The sequence below is a fragment of the Zonotrichia leucophrys genome, chromosome 21 (assembly GCF_028769735.1).
Source record: "Zonotrichia leucophrys gambelii isolate GWCS_2022_RI chromosome 21, RI_Zleu_2.0, whole genome shotgun sequence".
Lineage (NCBI taxonomy): Eukaryota > Metazoa > Chordata > Aves > Passeriformes > Passerellidae > Zonotrichia > Zonotrichia leucophrys.
The window spans coordinates 5,705,863-5,729,110 of record NC_088190.1 but is presented as its reverse complement, the minus strand read 5'-3'; the positions used below and the strand labels follow the sequence as shown (position 1 = coordinate 5,729,110).

The following is a 23,248-nucleotide window of genomic DNA, read 5'->3' as shown; positions in this document are numbered from 1 at the left end:
ACGTTCCCTGTGGAGTTTTGCCCACTGCTGCCTGCTTTTGATGGAATAAAAATGAAGAGGGGTGGTCTGGCCCCACCGCAGAGCAACCACGGAACCCAGAGCTCCCTCACACACCAGCTGAAGGAAGCTGCCCCCCAGTCCCAGGGACCAGCTTGGCTCCTGGAATGGGAAAGCAGCAGTTTGGGGAGGAGATGGGGTCTAACCCTCAGCACTGCATCCACAAACCCCCATCTCGTGCCCCAGCAATCCCGAGGGTGTGAGGAACAGGGTCTGACCAGCACCATTCAGCCCTTGGGTCACTGCCAGCACCAGCTGCTCCAAGACACCGCGAGCGGCGATGGCAGAGCCACCCCAGCATCGACAGCGGAGAAACCGCGGAAGAAAAGGGAAAAAAAAGGGACAGATGGGGCTGAAGAAACAACAGAATGGAGCCCAGTCTGGCCAGGAAGCAGAGACAGGGGAAGAGCGAGGGGCAGAACCAGCACAAACCCCCCAGAAGGTGTTTGCTCTGCTGGCAGTGAAGACTTTCCCATTCAATCCCAGTCACTGCTCCTGGACCACTCCCTTGGATTGAATACAAACAACCCTGTGACTTCTTTTTGGTTTGGTGTGCAGAAACCACTTAATTCAAACCACAGCCAGAGTCTGGCAATGACCAAGGTTTTGGCACAACTCTTAATTCAAGGTGCTCCTGCTCAGATGTGAGAAATCTACATCATCCAGAGCAGTGTTTTAACAAATACTTATGGGATTGTTGGTGTGGGGATGCCATGGGGAGGTTGAAAAATGTCCAGCACCTGGGTGAAGACTCCTGGTCTCCAAAAATATGCCAGCACTGAGAAGTTTCTCCAGTTCATTTCACCACAATGCCAACAAACCCCATGGCTTCGGTACAAGCAGCCCCAGGAACAAGCCATTAACTAATGTTTCTAATTGCTTTACATCCCTGTGGATCATTCTTTGATCAGAGCTTTCACTCTGTTTCCCCATCAGCTGTGATTTCTAACCTGCTGTTTGTACCCTTCTTACAGGGCTGGGAACAATTTAAGCCATTTCTATACGAATTTTTTAACTCCCAGTTAAAGGTAGCACACTGAGACAGCAGCTGAAAAGAATAAATTCAATGAAGCTGTTTCCTCCCTTTCTGTGTGACTCCCCTCCTCACAGCTCCTTGCAGCAGCACGTTGGAGACTGTCAGGTCCCATTGGCATCGCTGCCTGGGCACAGCAGAGTGGGGAGGAGGTGAGCTCTGAAGCAGGTGCTGCTCTGGGGAGCAGGGCCAGGAGAGAAGGTTTCAGCTGGGATTTTTCTCCTCACTGATCACTGACAAGGGGAGAAGAGGACCAGCAAGAGGTTCCAACAGAGCTTTTTTTCTCACTCACCTTTGTCTCCAGAGAAACCAGGGAAGAAAAAGGTCAGGAGTTGGTCCAACTACAGAGCTTGGCAGTGGCTCAGGCTAAATCCCGCTGGCTTTGAACAAAGATCTGCCTCTGCAGCAATCCATGGTGACTGTGCTCCCTCCTCTCTACCTTTCCAGGAGGAGCAGCTGGGGCGAGGAGACTGGACACAGAAGGCAGGCCTGGAATCTAGTTTCATTTTATTTTAGCAAACCGCATGTTCTTCACTTATCAACATCTCTACATTAGCAATTGTATAGCTCTCCAACTTCTCTTTAAAAAAGGGTAAACAAGAGGTGACAAACTCAGGCTTTTCATCTCTTAAAAACATTTGAAAGTTGGATTCAAGAAGACTTTGATATATTTTGGTTTTAAGGTAACAGATGTGGCGTGGAAACACTAATTCAAATCACCCGCCTACCCCAGAGCTGCCCCTTTTGGAGCCCCTCTGGCACCAGACCCTCAGGAGACGCCAAGGATCCGACTGAGCAGCCAGCCCTGGGCCTGGGGCTGAGGAGAGCAGCACCTCGGGGCTCAGTGCAAGTGCTGTCTGTACACAGCTCCCTCATGGGAGCACCAAGGACCTCGGCATGCAGGGATCTAGGCAGGACTCCTCTGCCACGGCACCTTCTCAGTAAAGAATCACATTCCCCTGATCATCCTTTTCCTGCTGTCTAAAGGTATAAAGATCTTCTCTGAAGAATTGTTTTAAAAGCCAACCCTCCCCCCCCCAAAACCCACGTGGAATACCATAAATGTACAGATTAGAGACGTCCTAGAAAAGTCCTAAAATTATTGCAGAAAGTAAAGATGACTTGTTCCAGGGGAGGGGCAGGCACGAGGCACAGCATCGAGATCTAACGAATGCTCGGGTTGGTTTGATTTAGTTTTCAGCTTTTCCCCATCATTCCCATTGAAGAAAAAAAAATTAAAAAAAAAATTAAAGAAGTGTTTAAGCATCAGAACTAAAATACAAATGCACGTTGACTTATAAAACAAGATTGTGGATTTGACCATGGGATTCCCTGACATTGGAAACATTTTACTTTTTTGCCCGGAGAGATTTCCTCATGGTGGATTTGCCCTTGGCAGAGGGTTTCACTTCCTTCCTCCCACTGGCTGCTGGTTTCTTGGAAGAGCTGCCACTGGAGGCTTTCTTGATGGCTGGGGCTGCTGGTTTGGCTTTCTTAGCAGGGGTTTTCACCTTGGGAGGGGGCTTTGCTTTGCCCCGGCGGGCGGTGGGGGTTTTCCTTGGCTTGGGTTTGGATTCTCTTCGCTTCATCGCAGGGGCCCTGCTCCGGGATTTGGGGGGTGGTCTCTTCTGCATCCTGTCAGGAAGAGACAGCACAGGAGCTCAGTGGAGGCACAAATGGTACCCAGAGCAGAGCTGCTGTCAGCAATTTGCATAAATGAAGCACATCTTGGCATCCCTGTCCTTTGCCAGCACATTCCATGAGCTAAATCCCAAAGAGCAGGAGCTCCTCTGGTAGCTCTACACTGAGCACTTCCCATCCCCACAGAGCTGCCAGCTTCCAACCCCTTTGTTAGGCAAATAAACATATAAATAATGACAGTGAATCAGTCAGCTGTCAGAACAATTAAGAGCCTTAAGCACTATCTCTCCCCTCTAAATGGGATTTTATTACTTAACAAACATTCATATTAAGTCCAAATTGTGAGTGAGGCAGGTTCCGTATCTGGCTACAGAGCTGCAAATAATTACTGTAGGGAAGAATTCTTTTAAGGCAACAATAAAAATACAAAAAGTTCAATGTGAAACATCACAACTTCTAAAGCAGGAGACTAAATGCAATGCAAAGAATAAACACAGGCTGTCTCTCATCTGAGGAGAAAAGAGGAAGGCTTCAAATTCTGGAATGGGGGAGGTCAGTATCTCTGGAATAAGGAATGACCAGAAACTTCTGCCAACAGCTGTGAGCAACAGCCCTGTGGAGAGGTGACCACAGCAAGAGACACCTGAGCACTCTGCAGCTGTGACAAACACTTATTCACCCAAAGGAGCTCACTCATCTCTCAGGCTGCCATACCTCTTCTTTGGTGGTGGCTCTTCCTCCTCAGACTCTTCCTCTTCAGATTCTTCTTCCTCCTCAGATTCCTCCTCTTCTTCCTCATCAGATTCCTCAGAATCCTCATCCTGCTGCTTCTCTGGATAGAGCACATCTGGGCTACAAGAGGGGTCTGGTCAGAGCCTGATTTGCATCTAAGGTACAACTCCAGGCCCTGGGTGAGCCTGGCTCTCCTCAAGGTTACACCTTTAGCCCAATCCAGAAACACCCCCAGGAATTCTGTGCTTGCTGCTGTCCCAAACCAAGGTTATTCAGTCCCTGCAATGGCAGAAACATGACAGCCTGGGAATGTACCAGCCCTAAGCTGTCTCTTCTCCATTTCCCCATTTTCCTCTCCCTCATTGCTCCTCCCCTGCAAACCCAGGGAAGGATCCCCTTTGGCAGGATCAGACTCCAGCAGCAGAGCATGGCTGAAGCTGTGGGGGCTCACATGTGCAATAAAAGGAGCTGGGGAGCACTTCAATGACTCTGCTGCCATTTGGCTCTTCCTGGGACACCAAGGGCTCATCCCAGGGCTCCACATGGCCCAGCACAGAATCAGCTCCCAGCAGGAGAAGAAAGGCAGGTTCAGACTCAGAGCAGCTAATCTAGGTCATCCTCCTTCCTCTCCTCCCTCAAGGAAGGAACAGCTGGGTCCTGCTCCTCAGGAGCACCCTGGCATGGAGAACCCACCCCACTCCCTGCTCAGGTGAATTGGTTTTAGCACAGAACACTTAAATAGCCCAGCCTGAAACAAAAGCAGCACAACAGACTAGCTGAGAGCAGGGAGCTCAGTATTTCTACTGCCCTCAAAAGCTCCCCTTGCTAATGGAGCCAGCTTTCTGTTCACCCAAGTGATGCCATTATCCAGAGCATGGGTGACAATGTGACAGTTCACCAGTGAGCAAACCCTCCATAACCCCCCTGTAAATAGGAGGTTGGCTCATGAACTCCAGCTCTGATACCTGAGCTCTGCAAAACTCCTGAACATCATTTTACAGACAAGCTCTTTACCTGGGATAATAAGGGAAGCAAAGCTGAAAGGTTCCACTGAAGCCCTTCCCAGAAATTTGCTCCATCCAGCCATTCTTCTCACATTTCTGCAGGGTTCTCTTCAGTAGATGCACTGTGAAAAGAAATCAGAGAAAGGTTGTGTTACTATCTTTAGCCTCTTGTCTGATCTTACTGCTCTCTACTGTGCCCTCTGAAATCAGAGCTGGAGTCAGGATGGGAAATCCTCTCAGTCAATTTGAGCAAGATACAAGACATTGTTCCTGAGCACCTGGTGAGAGTGGCTTTAAACTCTCCAAAGGAAGGAGTTGAGAACATTGCACATTTCAGATGTCCTGATCATGGGATGCTCCTTCATAAGTCATTCAAGAGCACTGTGTAACTACCTCTGTCCAAATTTAACCCTCAGAATGTCCTCTAAAGTGTGCTTTAAAACAAGCCTTTTACCCTGGTTTTCATCTCCTCATGTTCTAAATGTTGCATGTGCTGCATCTTTACCCATACTCTGGTTTGCTTTTTGTTTTGCTCTTTAAAGGGTAAAATATTTGGTCTAGAAATACAACAAATGAACTTCTTATTCCAGTATTTTATTCCAGACTTTTATTCCAGCCATTCCATTGTGTACTGTGTAAGAACTGAAACTCAAACTGTGCAAGTACAGGGGATCTTTGTCTCTGGCAAAGGGCTTGGGTGGTTTAGTCAGCTCAGAACCATTTTCAGCTTGAATTAGAGGGGCCATTTACATATTGAGCTCCCAGGAAAACACAAGGTTCACTCTCTAGCACGCTCCAAAGTTTTTATAACCACAAGCTGGTTTCACTCTGGGTGTCAAAGGTCAATCACAGCACACAGGGATTTGACTCCAGTCAAGTCTCAGGTCTGCAGCGAGCCATAAACTGGGAGGAGAGCAGAGCTCTGAGTGTGCACCCGCCTGCTTTTCACATCTCACCAGATCTTCCTCCGGTTCTCTCAGAACAAAGCAGAGATCATCAAAATTCCTTTTATGTAACGGAAGGAGAAAGAAAACAACAGATTGCAAGCTGAGATTCCCTTATCGGCCTTGCAGGAGTGACAAGCACTGCAGGCTGGCTCAACACAGGCCCCAAGGACCAGGGACATTTCCAATGGTCCTGAAAATAAACCATGCAAGGGCTTAGGGAGCCTGGAACCTCTTTTCCCTGCCCTGAGATTATGAAGTCTCACTCAGCATCAATTTCTAATTGGCAGAAGGCCTGAGGGCAGCTTCTTCAGCTCTGGAACCTGTGCTGTGTTTCAGTAACCCTGCACCAAACAGCTGTGCTGATGATGTGCTCCAGCTCCAGGTAAAGACTGGATCAGAAATCTCCTCTCTGCTGCTGAGGAACAGCACCAGCTGGGTGACACCACAGGAACAAACTGATCTATGTTCAGGTTTGAGCAGAGACCACTGGGACCTCAGCCTGTCCCTACAGACCTCCAGCACCAACCAACTCCATGGGGACTCAGCCCAAATAACCCAAATAAGCCACCAAAACATCTGCTTGAAAGCCTCTGCTCAGGCAAAAATCAAACCAGACATTGGTGTCACTCCTGGAAACAAAGACATGCCAAATCTCCCTTCCAAATAAAATACAATTGGCTTTTCTCCTTATTTGCTTGACCTTTTTAAAATCAGATGCAAAGTAGGGCCTCAAACAAATCAGTAAGAGGGGTGCTCGTGAATTTTTTTAAAAAGTTAAACTACACAAGTTCCCTCAATAAAAAGCAATTAGGAACTGCATTGATGCCAAGCTGCTGTCCCTTTCAAAGCAGAGAGATATGAAATCAACTTCGTGATTTAAGGACGATAAAGTACTTAAATACTATTCCCCCTTCCTGGCTATAGACAAGAGAATCATGCATTCTGTCTCAGGAACTGGCTTGAAAGCAACTGATGGGAGCTAAAACCCCAGAACATCTCTGCAGCACAAAGGGCTGAGCAGCTGCAGCTCCCAGAGCAGTTTAAAGCTCTGCAAGCTCAACAGAGCAGATTAAAGGTGCTGCACAGGCACATCTGCAGCTGCAGGACTCTTTCAGCATGCAGAACAGAAGTGATACAGGGATCAGGACTTTACCCTGCAAGTTGGAGTTGGTCCCTGGGTAATTTTCCAGGATATACTTCTTCAGCGCTGTGGTGGAGCAGGTCTTCGGTTCGTTCATGGCCGCAATAGCAGACAGGATGGCATCTTCCATCAGGGTCCCACCCAGCAGGGGCTTCTCCCCTGATTTCTTCAGCTATTTTCCAAGGAGGAAGAGAAAAGCATCAAGACAAAATTCTCCCAAACCAGGTCAGGACAAGCTCCTCTGCACCAGGTGGGTCGGCGCTCCTGCATTAGCACAGATACGTTTAATATTAAAACACTGCACAGGGAACGCTGCTCTCCCAGCTGGGGGTGGGAGGACAGGCCTAGCCAGTCAGCTGGCCTGGGGGGCTTTACCAGCAACACCTCACCCCAGCCCCCAAACACACTGCAAGGATGTGGCAGTCTAAGGGCCTATTGCTCAGGGGAGGAAAGAAAGAAAGCAAAATAAATCACTTCTTCCTCCATCCCACGGACCAAATGTACCCAAGAGACTTCCGTGGCACACACATGAGTAAAAGATGTTGCAGGCATCTGGGGTACCTGCTGCACTTCCAGAGAGGGATGGAAAGGAAAGCTTACCCCACCAGCTCCCTACTGTGCTGGTGAGTCAGAGCTGAGCAGTGCATGCAGCACGCTCAGCAAGGGAACAGGGAGACCGAGAGCAGAACAAGAGTCCTACTGGACAAGGGCTGAGCATGCCAGGCTGCTGGAGAAAGGGCAGCCCAGGGAAACCAGGGGACAGGGCGTAGTGACTGACATCCGAGGCTTGTGCTCAGCAAGGATGGACCCAGTCTCTGACCTGGAATGTCCCAGATGCTCCCTTCCCTGTGATCTGCTCTAACTGGCCCTTCTCTACAGCTCTCTGCAGGGCGTTCTTCAGCAGCTGGGGTCTGAAACACAGGAGGAGAAAGCTTTACTGACACACACTGACAGCTCCAAAAACAAACAGAGAAACAGTGCTTGCAGCATGTGAGCAGAGCAGCATTTACAGTGTCTGCCTACATGCAGACACTTCAAATGGAGACCTGTCAGGGAGGCTCATTGCCCGGGCAGAAGGTGGCACCACGCTGGGAGCTGAGCGGTGGCACGGGCTTGGTGTCCTGGCAAAGACCCACTCACCTTGAGCAGCACATTTGGATGTGGTGGGCACTCAGCTCACAGGCAAACAAAGGCTGACAAAACCCTGACAGAGATGAAAGCAGGGTTTTCCTAGTTTTGTTTGTGAAGCCTCAACTTGTACCGGTCAGCTCAGAGATTGCTGCATGTGCTGCTAAAGCACCCAGATCAAGGGGGATGAGACCCCAGGAGAGCCCTTCACACCCAGGCAGTGAAGGGATGTGGGTGGGGTTAAGGTGGACAGAGCAGTGCTGCTGGTGGTGTCAGGGACACAAGAACAGGCCCAGGTTTTACTCAAGCTTTCCCACAGGCCCTGTAACTCAGAGCAGCAGCAGCTGGCTTAAATGCCAGATTGAATCATTGTGAAGTGAGATAGAACCAGAGGAAGGCTCAGTTTCCCCAGTTCTCTGCTTGCTAAAGCAACTCCAGCACTTACCTTATATCTACTTTGAGTTTGGGGTAATACTGAGACACGTATTTCTTGATCAGGCTGTAAGAAGCTTCCTTGGGCTCACACAGGCGGGTGAAGGCCAGGGGCAGGACATCCTCCAGCTTCACCTGCTGCTCTGTGCTCAGGGCTGAAGTGCTTTTCTGGAACACACACACTTGCATGCATCAGCAGGGCCCAAAACTCTGGGTGTCTGAACCAGCAATGCACATGTGGCTCATCCACAAATGTTCCTGACACTGCTGCTGAGCTGCAAACTCAGGAGCTGTAAGGCAGCTCTTTAACAACTTAAAACAGTCTGCAGCTTAAGAGATATACAGAAAATCTGAATTTTCATAGGAGTTTTAGAAAAGCTTTACAAATAAAAATTGCTGAGTACCTAACATCTGGATTTTTAATTATTTCCTTCCTCTTGCTATAGATGTTTTCCTCTGCCACACTTCAGTGAGACAGAAGAAAAATCACAGAATTATTCAGTCTGGAAAAGCCTTCCAAGATCATCAAGTCCAAACATTAACTCAGCACTGACATATTCATCACCAGACCATGCCCCCAAGTGCCACATCTAAAGTTTTTTGAAAACTTCCAGGGATGGTGACTCCCTGGATCCCCTGTGCCAATGCTTTTACAACCCTTTCTGTGAAAATGATAATACATGCTGACACAAAACTTAAAACTCAAAGACAGAACCTGTTTACACAAATAAAGTCTTCCTCTTCCCCAGAATGAACAGCTGAACAGGAGTCTTTTTTTTTGAAATAACACAATAAAATCTTGATTGAAGCCAATGTTCCATTCTGACTTTTCCTCCACCCCTTTTGTTACTGTGAGAGGGGATGATGAGGGAAAAATAGACTGTTCTTTATCCAGAAAATGTGCTGAAGTTCAGTGATTTGATGCTGAACAGCAGCTCTGCAAACAGTGCAATGGGAGAGGGAGCTGCTCCCCTGCCAGCCAAATTCATCCAAAACATTTGTTTTGCTGAGAAAGTAACTGGGAACAAAGACACCCATGTGCTGCAGAGGTGATGTGTCAGCAGCTATTGGCTGCCTTGCTCTCACTTCTTGTGGAGTCAGTGAGTGAACTGCAATTCATTTCCTTCATGGCCCTTACCAAGTTCAGTTTTAGGGCTTTTGGTCTCCCCAGGAGGCAGGAGATGACCACCAAGGTGTTCCATGTCTAATGTCACCTGTCTAATCCCAAGGGATTGGCAATTCCAGCTAAACATTTTGTAACTGCAGCGTTAGGAATGTGTTTCACACACTCAACACAGCATGGAGTGGAGATCAGAAATGCTGGAACCACAACTAACTGTGAAACTCAATAAACCATCCCCTTCCCCAACAACATTGAGCATCAGCAGCTTTCTTCCAGAAGCCTGAGGATATTTTCTTCTTCCTCCCTCTGTCCTCACAGTTGATGGGAAAACATTTCCCTCAGTCCTAAAGACTGGAATCTTTACCCACACAACAGATAAACACACACAGCAGGAGCACAAAACTTTCTTCCAGTACCTGAGGGGCATTTCTCTCTGCCCAGTAAAGACAGAAGAAGAGTTTCATGGTTATTCAGTTTTCTGTCTCTGAACCAAAGCCTAGGGGGTTCATGTAAACATTTTAAAACTGAGATTTTGATCATTTGACTTGGGTTTAATTCCTCACAGTAACTTTCTGATCCCAGTGGGATGGGTGTTTTAATTGCTGTAGTTGGGGAGAAAAAGCACAGGGAGGAGGAGCACATTGGGTTGAGAACGTGGGGTAAGGTACATGTGTTTCAGGGCAGTACATGTCAGAGTGTTGTTTAAAATGATCCATCTTACCTTTCTGTCTCTGGATTTTGGAACAGTTTTTCCTGCATTAGACACCACCACAAAGCTCCCAGAAGCTCCCTTTCCTTTCACCTGGTTCAAGAGAAAGTCAGTTTGAGTCCTTAACAGAGTAACTGAGAATATTAACAGCCTGAGAGGAACTCTCATGATGCAGATTGTGAATGCACTGTCACCCTGCAGTGGGGTTTCACAGCAGAGGCCTGACTTGAAACTTCAGTAAGATCAGAAACTGCAGCCAGACATTGGGACATTGCTGTGCTGGCCAGGATATCCTGACAGATAACACAGCTATCAGTAAAATTTCAGGGTTAAACCCCACACTGCTGCAGAAGTGGCACTGCTGGGCTCACGTGCTGCTGCAATGCTGTGTGACACAACACCCAGAAACAGCAGGAATTGCACAAAACCCAACGGTGCCAGGCATGCATCTGACACAGCAGGGCTGAAATCCTGCCAGTGTCCAACAGAGCAGTGACAGAGCTTCAGGAACCTCCATGAGGAGAACATGCTCATTCCACACACCTCCTAATGGAGTTAAGGAATTGCTGTGCAGTTCCCAGAATCATGGAATGGTTTTATGATTTTGGTTGAAGGGGATCTAAAGATCACTCAGCTCTACCTCTGCCATGGCAGGGACACCTCCACTATCCCAGGGTGCTCCAAGCCCGTCCAGCCTGGCCTTGGGCACTGCCAGGGATCCAGGGGCAGCCACAGCTGCTGTGGGCACCCTGTGGGAAGGATCATTTTCCAACACCTCATCTAACTCTGTTCTCTGGCACTCTGAAGCCATCCCCTTGTCCTGGCACTCCAGGCCCTTGGAAACAGTCCCTCTTCAGCAATGCCATCTCCAGTGCTGCTCCACAAGCAGCTCTTACCTGCCTGATGATGCCCCTCTCCAGCTCCCTTTTCAGTGCTTGCTTCAGGAGGTATCCCCTCCTCTCCAGCTCCAGGGAAGGGTATTTGTGGATGATGTATTTCCGGATTGCCACCACCGAGGCGCCGCTCTTCTGAAAGCAGGCCTGGAACAGACACAGAACGTGAGAAACCTCCCACACCTGAATTATCCTGAGTGGGGTGGAGGAACAGAGATTGCACTGATGCACAAGGGCCACCACAGGATGCCAGGGCTGGCCTTTTCCCCGCTGTGAATCAAGTATAAAACATGACTAACAAAACACTGAACTTTTCTGAGTAGCTGAAGAGCAACACAAACAACACAAAGGCAGCACAGCAAGGATATCTATATCTACTACAGATCTACTACTCCCCTGCTCTGAAGCCCTCACACAGATTGGCTTAAAATACAAAATAGTCACCTTTTGGCAGCGCTGCACAACTGATTTACTAACACTTTATTAATGCCAGACTGAGTAATCATTAAGTTGGAACAACCTGCCAATTATTTTTTTAAGAAGATGGAGGATTGACATCAGTAAAGAAGCAAAACCTAAGATATTTTGAAGATAGATGGAAAGGCCATCTTGCAATTGAGGCTGGTGAAGTTCAGGCCTCCTCTGAAGGGAAGAGCAGCAGCACAGCTACAACAGCAGAGATCTCTTAACAGTCAGGAGGGATTGAATAAACCAAGACCAAGTAAACCAAGACTTTGGAATGCAGGGTTACAGTATCTCCATCTGTACTGAGTTAGAGCAAGTTAATGCTAAAAGAAAGCACATGTATCAAATAGATGGATGAATCCAGGTAAATGAAGTTAAATGTGGTTAGGAGGAACAGCAAACAAAATTATGACAGCAATCAACCAAGCTGCCATCCTAGCTGTTCCTCATAATGTAATTAGGGAGGGAAACAAATTTTAAACAAAGAAATCATCATCCTCAGGGACTCACATGTCAGGCTTCCAGGACAAGCACACCCATCTTACACAGAGCACTGTCACCTGCACCTCAACAAGCTGGAATTGTGTGGTTTAGAACACAAATGGAATAAAAACCCCATTTGTGTCCTGCCCACCTTGATGGCCTCGGTTAGGATGGCATCCATCTTGGGCCTGGAGGTGGCTGCCATCTGAGTCTGCTTCTGTGCCCGAGCCAGCTGGCTGGCAGAGAGCGTGGCCCACGCAGGGATCGTCTTCTTCACCTTCTTCTCCTTCTCCTTGGCCTGATCCTTCTCCCTGAGGGGAAATGCACAGCACCAGTAAGACAAGAGGCACTAAAACAAGACAATAAACAGAACAACAATAACAAAAAAGCCCAGAAAATCTGATATTATTTAATGTAACTTAAGGACTACTTTGATGTTTCTATTAGTAAAAGAGAGACCTTGTATTGGTATTCAGCTTCACATATTTGAGAATAGCAGCTCCATGTGATCAGGAGCTTCTTCCTTAGAAGCATCTTAAGGAGAGGCACCTTAAGGCACTCATTTTCCTCTTTCCCACTGTCTTTTCTCTCTATAGGGCCTGACTTTCTCCAGAATCCTACCCAAATCCCCAAATTCAGCACCAAGTAAGCCTTACTCCTTTTTGGTTTCTTCTGAGGGCTTTGTTTCCTCCTTCCCTTCATTCTCAGGTTCCTTTGGCTGTTCTGCTTCACTGGATGCAGCAGGCACGGTTTCAGGCTCTTGCTCCTCTCCAGCAGAGGCAGATTCCTCAGAGGTGACTTCTGCATCTAGAAAATGTGAAAAAGCATCAAGTTACCATCCAAAACCAGCTTTTATTCTTTAGGGAGGTAGAGGGAACAAAAGCTAAACTTAAGAACACAGTCCACTACTTTATTTTCACTCACTTAAAAGTGTTATTTAAAAGCAATTTAAAAAGTGAAGAGAAAAGAGCTTCAACAAAGGTGCAATCAGCCCTCAAATGCCAGAATAACTACAAACAAAATCATGCAACATTTTCACAATTAACCAGTTCCAACAGTGTTCTCTAAACTCCACAAGTTGCTGTTGCAAACAGGCCTGGAATTCTAAGAAGTAGCTTTGCTTATGACCCAGTTGTTTCCAAACACAAAGCACCTGAGGGATAATTACAATTCCATCACATTTTCCCAGACTTGGCAAAGCTTTGGGTGGCACGTGCATTGGCAGGAGCACTTGAATATCAGAAGGATCAAAGCCAGTCAGAAATCAACTTAACAAGGAAATCAAAAATCCATAAAAGTACATTTAGCTGAGGACATTTAGACTGGGCTGCCTACTACATAAAATGCATATAAACTTAAATTCCACTCTCTTTGGTTAAATAACTGCCCACCAACACTGCTCTGAGCAGCTTAAGCATTTCTGATACATTCCTGTGCAGTTTTCCCACAAAGGCCTTTAAAATACACAGAATTAAGAGTCAGTTTTGTGGGTAGTTTTTTTTACTTGTGACACCAAAGAGAACAAAATCAGTGAAACCAACTGACTGTAGTGGTGAAATGAAACATTCTGGGACATTGAGGTCAAGCTGCTAAAAGCAGTCACGTTAATATCAAGCTAGATTGCACGATATGTTGTGGTGAAACATTTTCGCTCAGAAAAATTGAGAAAAAAAATTGAATACTCTGTTTTTCTATTCATTAACTGCACCTTTTGATCTCAAACCATCTTTTTGCTGCTAGTGAAATTTAATAATTTCTTTAACCTAAAGGATGTGCAAACTTAAAAGGAACAATATTTAGCCATATTTTCATGTCTGGACTGACATAGGGTATAAAAGACAGAACAAGTGGGTTCAGACTGAAACCAATGTCTGCAAAACACAAATCCTGCAAAAACTTGTGACAGGGAACCAAATATTATTAATATTTTCATCCTGGCTGTAGTGTTTCCTGGAGTTTCAGAGCCAGCCTGTGTTTGGGTACCCAGGAACGTTTCTAGAAGCATGGCTGTACCTGCTTTGACCTCTTCCCCTTCAGCAGGTTTGCTCTTGGGAGGAGTTTCTCGGGAGGAAGCGTTCACCGAGCGGCGGATTGGCATCGTGTCGTCTTCCACTTTCTACAAAAAGCACACAAAAATCAGCACAGGTGCTGGAAAGAATTGGGAAGTTTTGAAATGGGATTAAAATCAATCAAAGCAGCAGAGGTAGAAATATTCTGGTTTGGATTGTTTAGGATGTTAAAAGATAGTAGCCCTCAAATCAGCATACTAGGAGAGGATAGTTCCACGGTTTATGGTTATAAAAGAAATAATTTGAATTCCAAATTAATTGAGATGAGCATTTGAGGATTTTGCCAGACACATCATCTCAGGGAAAGCAGGGAAGGGGAAGCAGAGCTTGTTAGACTCCCAGTTTCCTAGAAGCAGGGCAGAGAGAGCACTGAGTAACCTTGAGCAGGACTGGAAGCCAAGGACTGATCCAAGGGCAAGCTTGGAGAAAGGGCCAGCCCCTACCTCACTTAACTTGTCCGTGTGGATCAGCTGAGCTCCCGTTAAGAGTGGAAGCGCCTTATGATGCACGGGTTCAGCTTCAGACAGATCAGTCGACATTTAAAATAATTTCTAGACCCAAGTGCAGGTAACTGTGGAGCCCCAGGTTTTAACCCCAAGGACTTTTTCCTAATGGTTTTCACAGTGCAGTGAGGAGTCAACCTAAAGTACAGAAAAGATGTGGTGTGAAAATTAACAAAACAAAAACATCTACGTCCACGTATCTATCAAATGAAAGATTCAAAAGAAAAGGATAAATGACTTACAGCTCATGACTAACACAACTGACAAGCAACACTTGCATTCAACAAAAGTGCTAAAACATGGATGCAAACTGGTGAGCTATGGGTGGAGGAGAAATGGGGAAGGTGCAAGCCAGACCTGCTCCATTAGAAGATGGCTGAAAGATAAAAAAGCTCTTTAAATTAAGGGCAAGCATTGATGAGATGCAGCCATTGCACTGTGCCCTGGCTGAGGGAATTGGTCACTCAGGGATTTGGGTAAAAGCAGGAGTTGGCACTTGGAGCATTACACCATTACAGGCAGAAGATCCAAGCATTGGGAACACAAGCCATGCCCCCTCAAACTAAACCCCATGCAATTTAAAGAAATTAAGGGATCTTTTGACAAAAAAAAAATTGACATTCAGAAGAGCAGCCTTCATGCCTTCTACCAGAAAACATAAACTTGCCAAAGCTCTGCTCCAAACACATGCACTGTTGTGGATAACAAAAGGGTTAAGCTTGGTTTAACCCTCATCAAGTGTCAGCCCCTACCACTATTCTGCTTTTTCAGCCTTTCTTACCTGCTGCCCACCTGCCTGCACTGGCCTCTCCTAAGGAGAGGGGCTCCACTAAATCCATCACAAATCCAGGATTCATTGCTCATTCACTTCCTCTCAGCATCCCTTTAAAAACCTCAGAGGCAAAGCCTCAGCCCCAGCAAAGCACACGGGACCTGTCCCAGTTGGATCCAAAGATCAGCTCAGCCTGCCCTCCTCCCCTCCTGACAGACAGACAGACAGACAAACAGCCAAATGCCCTGGTTTCACCTCCTGAGGGTCTCCTTTTGCTATGGCACTCAGCAGAAACTTTCCTTTTCAATAGGTATTTCTCCAGCCTGGGTGTTTTCCTCTTGAACAGCCCCAGCCCTATTTCCATATTTCCAAGCTGATTTTCAGCACTGCTCTCCCCATTGCACAGCTCTTGCCCAAAAATACAGTTCTGTCATTACTCAGCACTGAGGATCCCTAATCAGGCACTTCTGACAGGAACTGAACAGCCACTCTGAAAACCCACAGGGATCTGCTCCTGCCTCAGCACCAGGGAAAGCAAAGCCCAAAGGCACTGGGTGTTTTCTTCTGAGACAAAACACAAAGATCAAAACACAGCACATGCCAACAAAACAAAAAAATGAGATGCATGAAGCTTTCTTGTGAAATGTCAGCATGTGAAAATACACTAATTGCCAACTAGAATATACAGAATACAGCACAGCACTTAAAAAAAAAATTGGCCTGTTTTAAGGAATCTTTCTTCCTCAAGTGTGGAGAGTGAAAGGAAAAAGAAATGAAAATTTTCACCAGGCTTCAGCTCAATATCCAGTGTTTCTTTTAGCAAGCAGAGACCAAAGGCCTTTCAGGAAATGCCAGAATTTTGAAGTGAGTCTTAAAATAACCAACTACAGATTCCCCCTCAGGGAAATCAGTTGGGGGCTACAAAAGATGCATTCCCTGGGATTAAAAAACACACACAAGCCACACTGTGGCTGACACAGTCCTGGGATTTCATTATTTTTAAGCTGTGTGATTGCATGACACATGCATGACAACAGCACTCCCAGCTTTGAGTTAAAACTCCCCGAGTTCTGAAAATCCTTTTGTGTAAAGCACTGGAGACTTTTTGCTCTCCAGAGTACAACTTAGCACAATCCCTCACTTCTGTGCCTACAATACATGCAGACAAATGGGGATCCAGCAGAAATTCAGGTTTGTTGGTTGTTTCTGCATTCCCAGGGAATCAAAGGGGTAGGAGCACAATTCCCTCCACTGATCTCCAGGGCAAGCCCAGAAACTCCACCTGGTGAGAGCATCCTGGCAGGGACTGTGCCTGCTCAGCACATTTCTGACCACAGGGGCATCAAAAGGGGTTTTCTGCACTGAGTGTGAAGTATCAACCACAAACAGGCCTGAATTCAGGTCATCAAAAACATACAGCAAAAAAAGGGAAAAGTTTTGCAATGAGAGTGTAGCTCATTCCCTCTCCAAATAAACCAGATCTCCATAAGGCACTAAAGTGGTTTTCTGCACTGAGTGTGAAGTATCAAACACCAACAGGCCTGAATTCAGTTAACAAAAAAGGGAAAAGTTTTGCAATGACAATATAGAAAAGCTCATTCCCCTCTCCAAATAAACCAGATCTCCATAAGGGCATCAAAAGTGGTTTTCTGCACTGAGTGTGAAGTATCAAACACAAACAGGCCTGAATTCAGGTCATCAAAAACATACAGCAAAAAAAGAGAAAGTTTTGCAATGACAATATAGAAAACCTCATTCCCCTCTCCAAATAAACCAGATCTCCATAGTGGTTTTCTGCACTGAGTGTGAAGTATCAACCACAGACAGGCCTGAATTCAGTTAATAAAAAAGATACAGCAAAAAAAAAGAGAAAGTTTTGCAATGAGAGTGTAGAAAACCTCATTCCCTCTCCAAATAAACCAGATCTCCACAGGGGCATCAAAAGTGGTTTTTTGCACTGAGTGTGAAGTATCAACCACAAACAGGCCTGAATTCAGTTAACAAAAAAGATACAGCAAAAAAGGGAAAAGTTTTGCAATGACAATATAGAAAACCTCATTTCCCTCTCCAAATAAACCAGATCTCCATAGGGGCATCAAAAGGGGTTTTCTGCACTGAGTGTGAAGTATCAAACACAAACAGGCCTGAATTCAGTTAACAAAAAAGATACAGCAAAAAAGGGAAAAGTTTTGCAATGACAATATAGAAAACCTCATTCCCCTCTCCAAATAAAGAGGAAATCAAGTCACCCATAACTTGGACACATCATTTCAAAAGACAGATTTAAATGAGAACCACAGCTACAATCACAACCATCACTCAATTAAAAAATGAAAGGAACAAATGTGTTTTGCATTTACACCAACACCAAACAAACATCGTGCCTTGAAAAGGGGCAGAGGGCACCAGCTGAGGATGAATTTTCAAGGTGGTTGTTGGGTGATTTTAATGAATGTTTAAATCTGATCAGCTGTCAGAAAAATAGAATCACATCAGCAGTGAAAACACCTCCAGGATATTAACCTTCATCAAGGTGCAGAAAGTCACTCCTCACAGTTACAGCTCTTTTTCTACAGGAAAACTGCAGGTTCACAGACTATCATGACCTGGTTATTCCAAAGCAAAGAGCTGATAAGCAACAACCCCCCTAAATCTGGATTTCCACATGAGCAGGGATGTGCCCACTCTCCCAGCTCAGGGAGTAGCTGCTAATGGAAAATCCAAAAGCACAGAGAGTTTTCCAGGAATTACTCTGAACCACCCATAGTAATTTCCTCCTGAACTACCACACCATTAGGAATAAATAAAGGGAGGCTTCAGGAGAGACACATACTTGATAATATTTCCAAAGTGTGGAGTCTCTCCACTAATGTAAGAAATACAAGAATTAAAATAGAAAATAAAAAACTGAGTTTTTGAATTTCTGTAAGATTTTTAAAGTTATCTCAGCCTTCAATCTCCTTTGAGAGAAAATGCTTCAGGATAAATTAGGTTTTGAATGTGGCAATCCAAGTGTCAGGCTGGCAGAAACTCCAACTGACAGGGTGAGCAGGCTGAAAGCAAATATGCAATGGAAAAAGGAGGAAGTGTGTCCAATCCTGGGCCACTGGGGTGTCCCCTTACTGTCACACGACACCTACAGGTGATTGATGCCCTTAGATGTGGCTGGGTACAAAGCACACCACACTGGCCTAGAAATGAGGTCAAAAAAGGCAAAAAAAAGGTTTCAGTTAGAAGGCAGAGTGTCAAGGGGTACAAATCCAACAGCCTGACAAGTGATGCAAGCAAGAACAGCTGTTTGTTATCCTTAGAAAGCAAAGTAAAACTGGGTTTAAAAACCAGGCTAGAGATTATTGAGAATTATTTACTACTCTGTAACACACAAGAGTATTTTAATGATTTGGAAACTGCAGAAAAAAAGCACAGGAAATGTGAATACTTCTGCAAATCCAAACATGCCAAAGTGCATCACCTTCTAAATTGCAAGCTGCACAACCCTTTTAAGCCTTTGTGCCCCTGAAATCCTCCAAGTTGTTCCCTAAACACCCAGCCCAGGTGGCAGCAGATACTTTGTCAAATGCTCAGTGTGTCCATGGCCACAGAATATCCCAGTGTCAAACCCTCAGTGTGTCCATGGCCACAGAATATCCCAGTGTCAAACCCTCAGTGTGTCCATGGCCACAGAATATCCCAGTGTCAAACCCTCAGTGTGTCCATGGCCACAGAATATCCCAGTGTCACACCCTCAGTGTGTCCATGGCCACAGAATATCCCAGTGTCAAACCCTCAGTGTGTCCATGGTCACAGAATATCCCAGTGTCAAACCCTCAGTGTGTCCATGGCCACAGAATATCCCAGTGTCAAACCCTCAGTGTGTCCATGGTCACAGAATATCCCAGTGTCAAACCCTCAGTGTGTCCATGGCCACAGAATATCAGCAGCCACATCTCAGATGCAAATGTGTCTCTCAGGGGCTCCCAGCTGGGGCTGAGCACTGAGGGGTTCCAGCCCTCTGCCTTTGGCTTTCCCAGCTCCTGGAGCTGCCTGTGCTCTTGGCTAGGTCAGCCCAGGAGTACTGAGTCATTTAAACCATCCTGAAGTCCTGCAGATTGATAAAATATGTTATTGGATAAAGAATACAAAGTTAGTTCCAACTTCTGATCCTTATTTGTCAACCCACTTGGAAACTCCCTCCCAGCTGCCATTCCCATCACTTCTGCTGCACCCAGCAAGTTTTGTCCTGGTCCTCAGGGCCACCATTCCCTCTGATCCAGCTCCAAGCTCTGCATTTGTGGAGGCTCCCAGGGCTGCACCTGAGCCCTCATGGAGCAGCTTGTTTCAATTAACCAGGAGCAGGGTCCAGCACTCAGCCCAGAGCTCCCCTTGCCAGGCAGCAATTCCTCAGTGGGATTGAGGAATTGGGTTACAGGGCCCATCTCCACCCATCCTTCCCTGCAAACCCCCAACTCCAGGGTTCAGGGAGCACAGCAAAAATCCTTCACACTTCTGGCATCCAACCACAGGAATTCACTTACAGACCCAAAGGAGGGGGTTTTAAGCCCAAAGATGTATTTCCATGTGAAAACATTTTTGTTCAGTGTTAAATTTGAGTCTCTAACTCTGAATGCCATGAATGCAACCCAACTTACACCTTGGCTGACCTGAGTTTTACAGAGACAGCAAAAATTAAATCTTGCACTTCTGTGCACACAGATGCTCCTTTCACTGAAAAAAAAAAAAAACCCAAAAAACCCAAAACAAAACAGAAAACTTGGTACATTAGTAGAGTGAGACTGATGCTCCCACCCAGGGCTGAGCTCAGCACTTGTCTCTGCAGGGTCCAATCCCAAACCAGCTCAATTAATCCCCACCTGTGCTAATTAAATCAGAAGTAACCCCCCATGGCTCACCTCCCCTGTTCTCCACACAAACAGCACCAGCTCAACACAAAACCACTCCAGGTTTGTGATTCTCTCCCCAGCAATCTCTGACCTGCACTGAAAGCTGTAAGAACAGATTGTTTCCTTTGCCTGGATTATTTTCCATTCCTACACCCAGGGGTTTTTCCTCATGTCCCCAAACAGCCACAGTCAGCAAGAAGCTTAAATTACACCAGCATCACACCTAAAACTGACAGAAACTTCAGCCAAGGGATTCATATGAAGCAGAATTTCTGCCTGCACGGCTGTGTGAAAATAATCCATCCCCACACTGATGCTCAGGATCAGGATGGTGACAAGCTCTGAGGGACAGTTACAAGTTTTGAACAGTTTTTGGCTGGAATGATCCAAATTCTCCACACTCTGTCTGTGCCACATGGCCACTGAGGGATAAACTCACCCCCATTAGCTTGCACAAGTTTGAAACAAGCTCAGGTCACAAAGTTAAAACAACTCCAACATGAAAATCCCCTGCTGAAAGTTTTCATAGCCTTGGATAAAATATCTTAATTCAGGATCCAACTTCATGAATTTTGACAAACTGCTGACACCTGAATGAAAATTTAGGCTGCAAGTGTTATATGCCAGGGTTTGAACCCTTTATAGGGAATCTCCTCCTTGTCTAGACAGATTAAATTTAAAACAACAGCATAAACCCTCCTCCCAACTACTACTTATTCAGCTATCATTTATTATTCTACAGACAAAACTATACATGATAAAAGCCATTATTTCATTGCAGTCTGTAAGAAATCTACCCACACTTCCCATTATAGTCCATCAATGTAACATTTCTATTCCCTCTCACAGAAGTTTAAATCCTCTGAGGACCCCAGGTCACTTGTAACAAAACATTGCCAAGAGATTTAAATGTCACTTTGTGCTGAAAGGGGAAAAAATACAGGAAAATATATTCTGAAGACAAAAACAATTCAAGGAGCTTCTGCCTGACCAATGTGCATGATGAATTGGGAAGATCATTAATTAGCAAGCTCACACAGGTAAACAAGAGAAAGCTCCAAAAGAAGCCCATTTTTTCAAGGTATTTACACCAGGTTCTTCCCCCCAACAGGAATCAGGAATGATGTGGGGGCTTTTTTGCTGTTGTTTTTTTTTGTTTGTTTGTTTTTGTTTTGTTTTGTTTTTCACTACCCATTCCTGATTTCCAAGGGTCTCCCACTCTATCCAACAATTTTCTGAAGTGTCACCTGAGGAAGTTCTGTGCTCTCCTGCCCAGTCCATCAAGCACCTCCCTCCTGAACTGAACTCGTCCCTCTGCTCTCACGGACAAGGGACGCTGTTTACAAACACGAGCACTTCCCAACCTTTCCCGCCTCAATGGGAGCTCCCTGCCAAGGACTGCCGGCCAACTCTTTCTTGAAGATGCTAAAAATACTATTTATGGTCAAAGCAAACAAAAGTCATGTGCTAGGAAATCAGAGTGCAACACTTAACAGTTAGTTAAGAATAGGGAAGTGGCACACTTGCTAACCCAGAAATAATTCAGTAGGGCTCCTAAGAAGTGAGAAACACCCCGAGTATCTGAGAAATGCAACAGCTATAAACAAACTATTCAAGCGATCAGTCCTTGCTACACTGTATAAAGGAGCGAACACACCCACAAACTCACTTAATCCAACTTTTCGTCTGCAGCACAGGCTGGGCAGCTCCCCAGTCATTTGGAGACACTGGTTATGGGGAAATTAAAGTTAAAATACACGTGGTAAGGATCAGTTCCCAGCCTGGAGTTGTCCTCAGGTGGAGCAGGGAAGGTGATGGGGCACCGTGACCTGGCAAGAGCCACCCCAGAAGCCATTCTAGGCTGTTTTACCCAAAACCACCCCACAGCCTAGAGTGCCAAGAAGGATCACGATACAGGAACGGAGCCTGCCTGAACAGCCCCGCTGCAGAGTGGAATTTAGCAGCTTTCTCTGTAGAGAACCTGTGCACCACGGGATGAGGGTGATTAACATTCCTTAGGCAGGCAGCGAGCACCTGGGCGCTGGGAGCCTCGCACGTAGGTCTGTATGCATCGCTATCAGCGCCGGGGGCTCTGATTAGGGATCTCTTTTAGGGAACAGAGCCAGACTGAGGTTCCCCTCGAGCTGTGGCACTTGTCGGGGTTGAGGAAGCGAGTGAAGGCAGGCAAAGCCCCACACAACCGCACAGCCGAGCGGCCGAAGGCGGGAAGGCCGCGGAGGGAGCCAAGGCGCTCCCTAAGTTTATAAATAGCGATTATTTATTGTGTCGCGGCCCTGCCAGCCCCTTCCGCCGCTGACCTTCCCCGGGGCTCGCCCTGTGCCGGCGGGACGGCAGAGCCGTGCTTGAGGCGGGTTGGAGCCCCGCGGCTCCTTTGTGAGGGCCCGCACCCCGCCAGGCCCCGCCGGGCCCGCGGACACCCGAGGCCCGGGGCCTGTACCACACGGGCCGAGCCCACCGCGACACCGAGCCGTGCCCGCGCAGCGTGTCGCGATTCTCCGTCGCGACACCCCCGCTCCCCCGGGCCTGTCAGGGCAGGGAGGGCGGGGGGGACGCGCTGAGGGCAGTTCCGGGGCCCTTTCAGCGGCGCTGCCAGGCCGCCCCCGCGCCTCGCGCGCAGCACCCGTGGCCTCCCGGGCGCGGCCCCGCGTCCCGCCCGGCGCGGCACCGGGGGCGGGTGGGGCCGGGACTCACCGGGCCCGGCGGACACAAAGCGGCGGCGCCTCCAATGGCGGCGGCGGCGGCGGGACCGGGGGGGCGACCGAGGGGCGGGGCCGGGCGGGGGAGGCGGGACAGCGGCGCAAGGCGGGGGGGCGTGGCCGGGTGGCGCCGCCGGCCAATGGGAGGCCGCGGGCATTTTTCGAATTCCGCCCCCTTCCCCCCTCCCCTCCGGCCTCACCGCCTCCACGTCGCGCGAGAACGCGCGCGTGCGCGGTGCGGGGCTGCGCGCGCTTCCCGCCACTGAGGCGCTGAGGCGATTCCCGCCGGGCGGGGTCGCTGAGGGGACAGAGGCGGCTCCGGGCCCCCCTCAGCCCCGCCGGGCCCTCAGCACAGCCCCCCCCAGGCTACAACCACGCCACCGCCTCCTCAGCCCTGCCAGAACAGTGCGGACGTGTTCCTGTATCACCTGCTCCAGGTGACCCTGCCTAGGCAGGGGTTTGAACTGGATCTTCTCCAGAGGCCCCTTCCAACCCCAG

The 23,248-nt window shown here is 47.3% G+C and overlaps 1 protein-coding gene across 2 annotated transcripts; it reads right to left on the bottom strand.

Moving 5' to 3' along the window:
• Positions 1 to 1,580: 1,580 nt before the first annotated feature.
• HP1BP3 (heterochromatin protein 1 binding protein 3) lies at positions 1,581 to 22,819 on the bottom strand. Of its 2 annotated transcripts, none has more exons than XM_064730843.1 (12): positions 22,746 to 22,819; positions 13,802 to 13,904; positions 12,445 to 12,595; positions 11,940 to 12,099; positions 10,844 to 10,987; positions 9,960 to 10,040; positions 8,129 to 8,283; positions 7,376 to 7,466; positions 6,568 to 6,727; positions 4,478 to 4,589; positions 3,446 to 3,583; positions 1,581 to 2,725 (listed from the first exon to the last, which is right to left on the bottom strand). In XM_064730843.1, the coding sequence occupies exons 2-12, from the start codon at positions 13,884 to 13,886 to the stop codon at positions 2,440 to 2,442; spliced, it is 1,563 nt and encodes a 520-aa protein (XP_064586913.1). In that variant the 5' UTR covers positions 13,887 to 13,904; positions 22,746 to 22,819; the 3' UTR covers positions 1,581 to 2,439. The 2 variants fall into 2 exon arrangements, with proteins under 2 accessions (XP_064586913.1, XP_064586912.1); XM_064730842.1 differs by lacking the exon at positions 22,746 to 22,819 and adding an exon at positions 14,301 to 14,440.
• Positions 22,820 to 23,248: the final 429 nt, after the last annotated feature.

Bases quoted from the DNA above. Each gene is read 5' to 3' on its own strand.
- HP1BP3 (XM_064730842.1), bottom strand. From the start codon at position 14,396: ATGTCGACTGATCTGTCTGAAGCTGAACCCGTGCATCATAAGGCGCTT. The intron at 4,590-6,567 runs GTAAAGTCCTGA...TTCTTTTCACAG, and splicing joins GACCAACTCCAACTTGCAGG to TGCATCTACTGAAGAGAACC. The intron at 2,726-3,445 runs GTATGGCAGCCT...TCTTCCTGACAG, and splicing joins GAGCCACCACCAAAGAAGAG to GATGCAGAAGAGACCACCCC.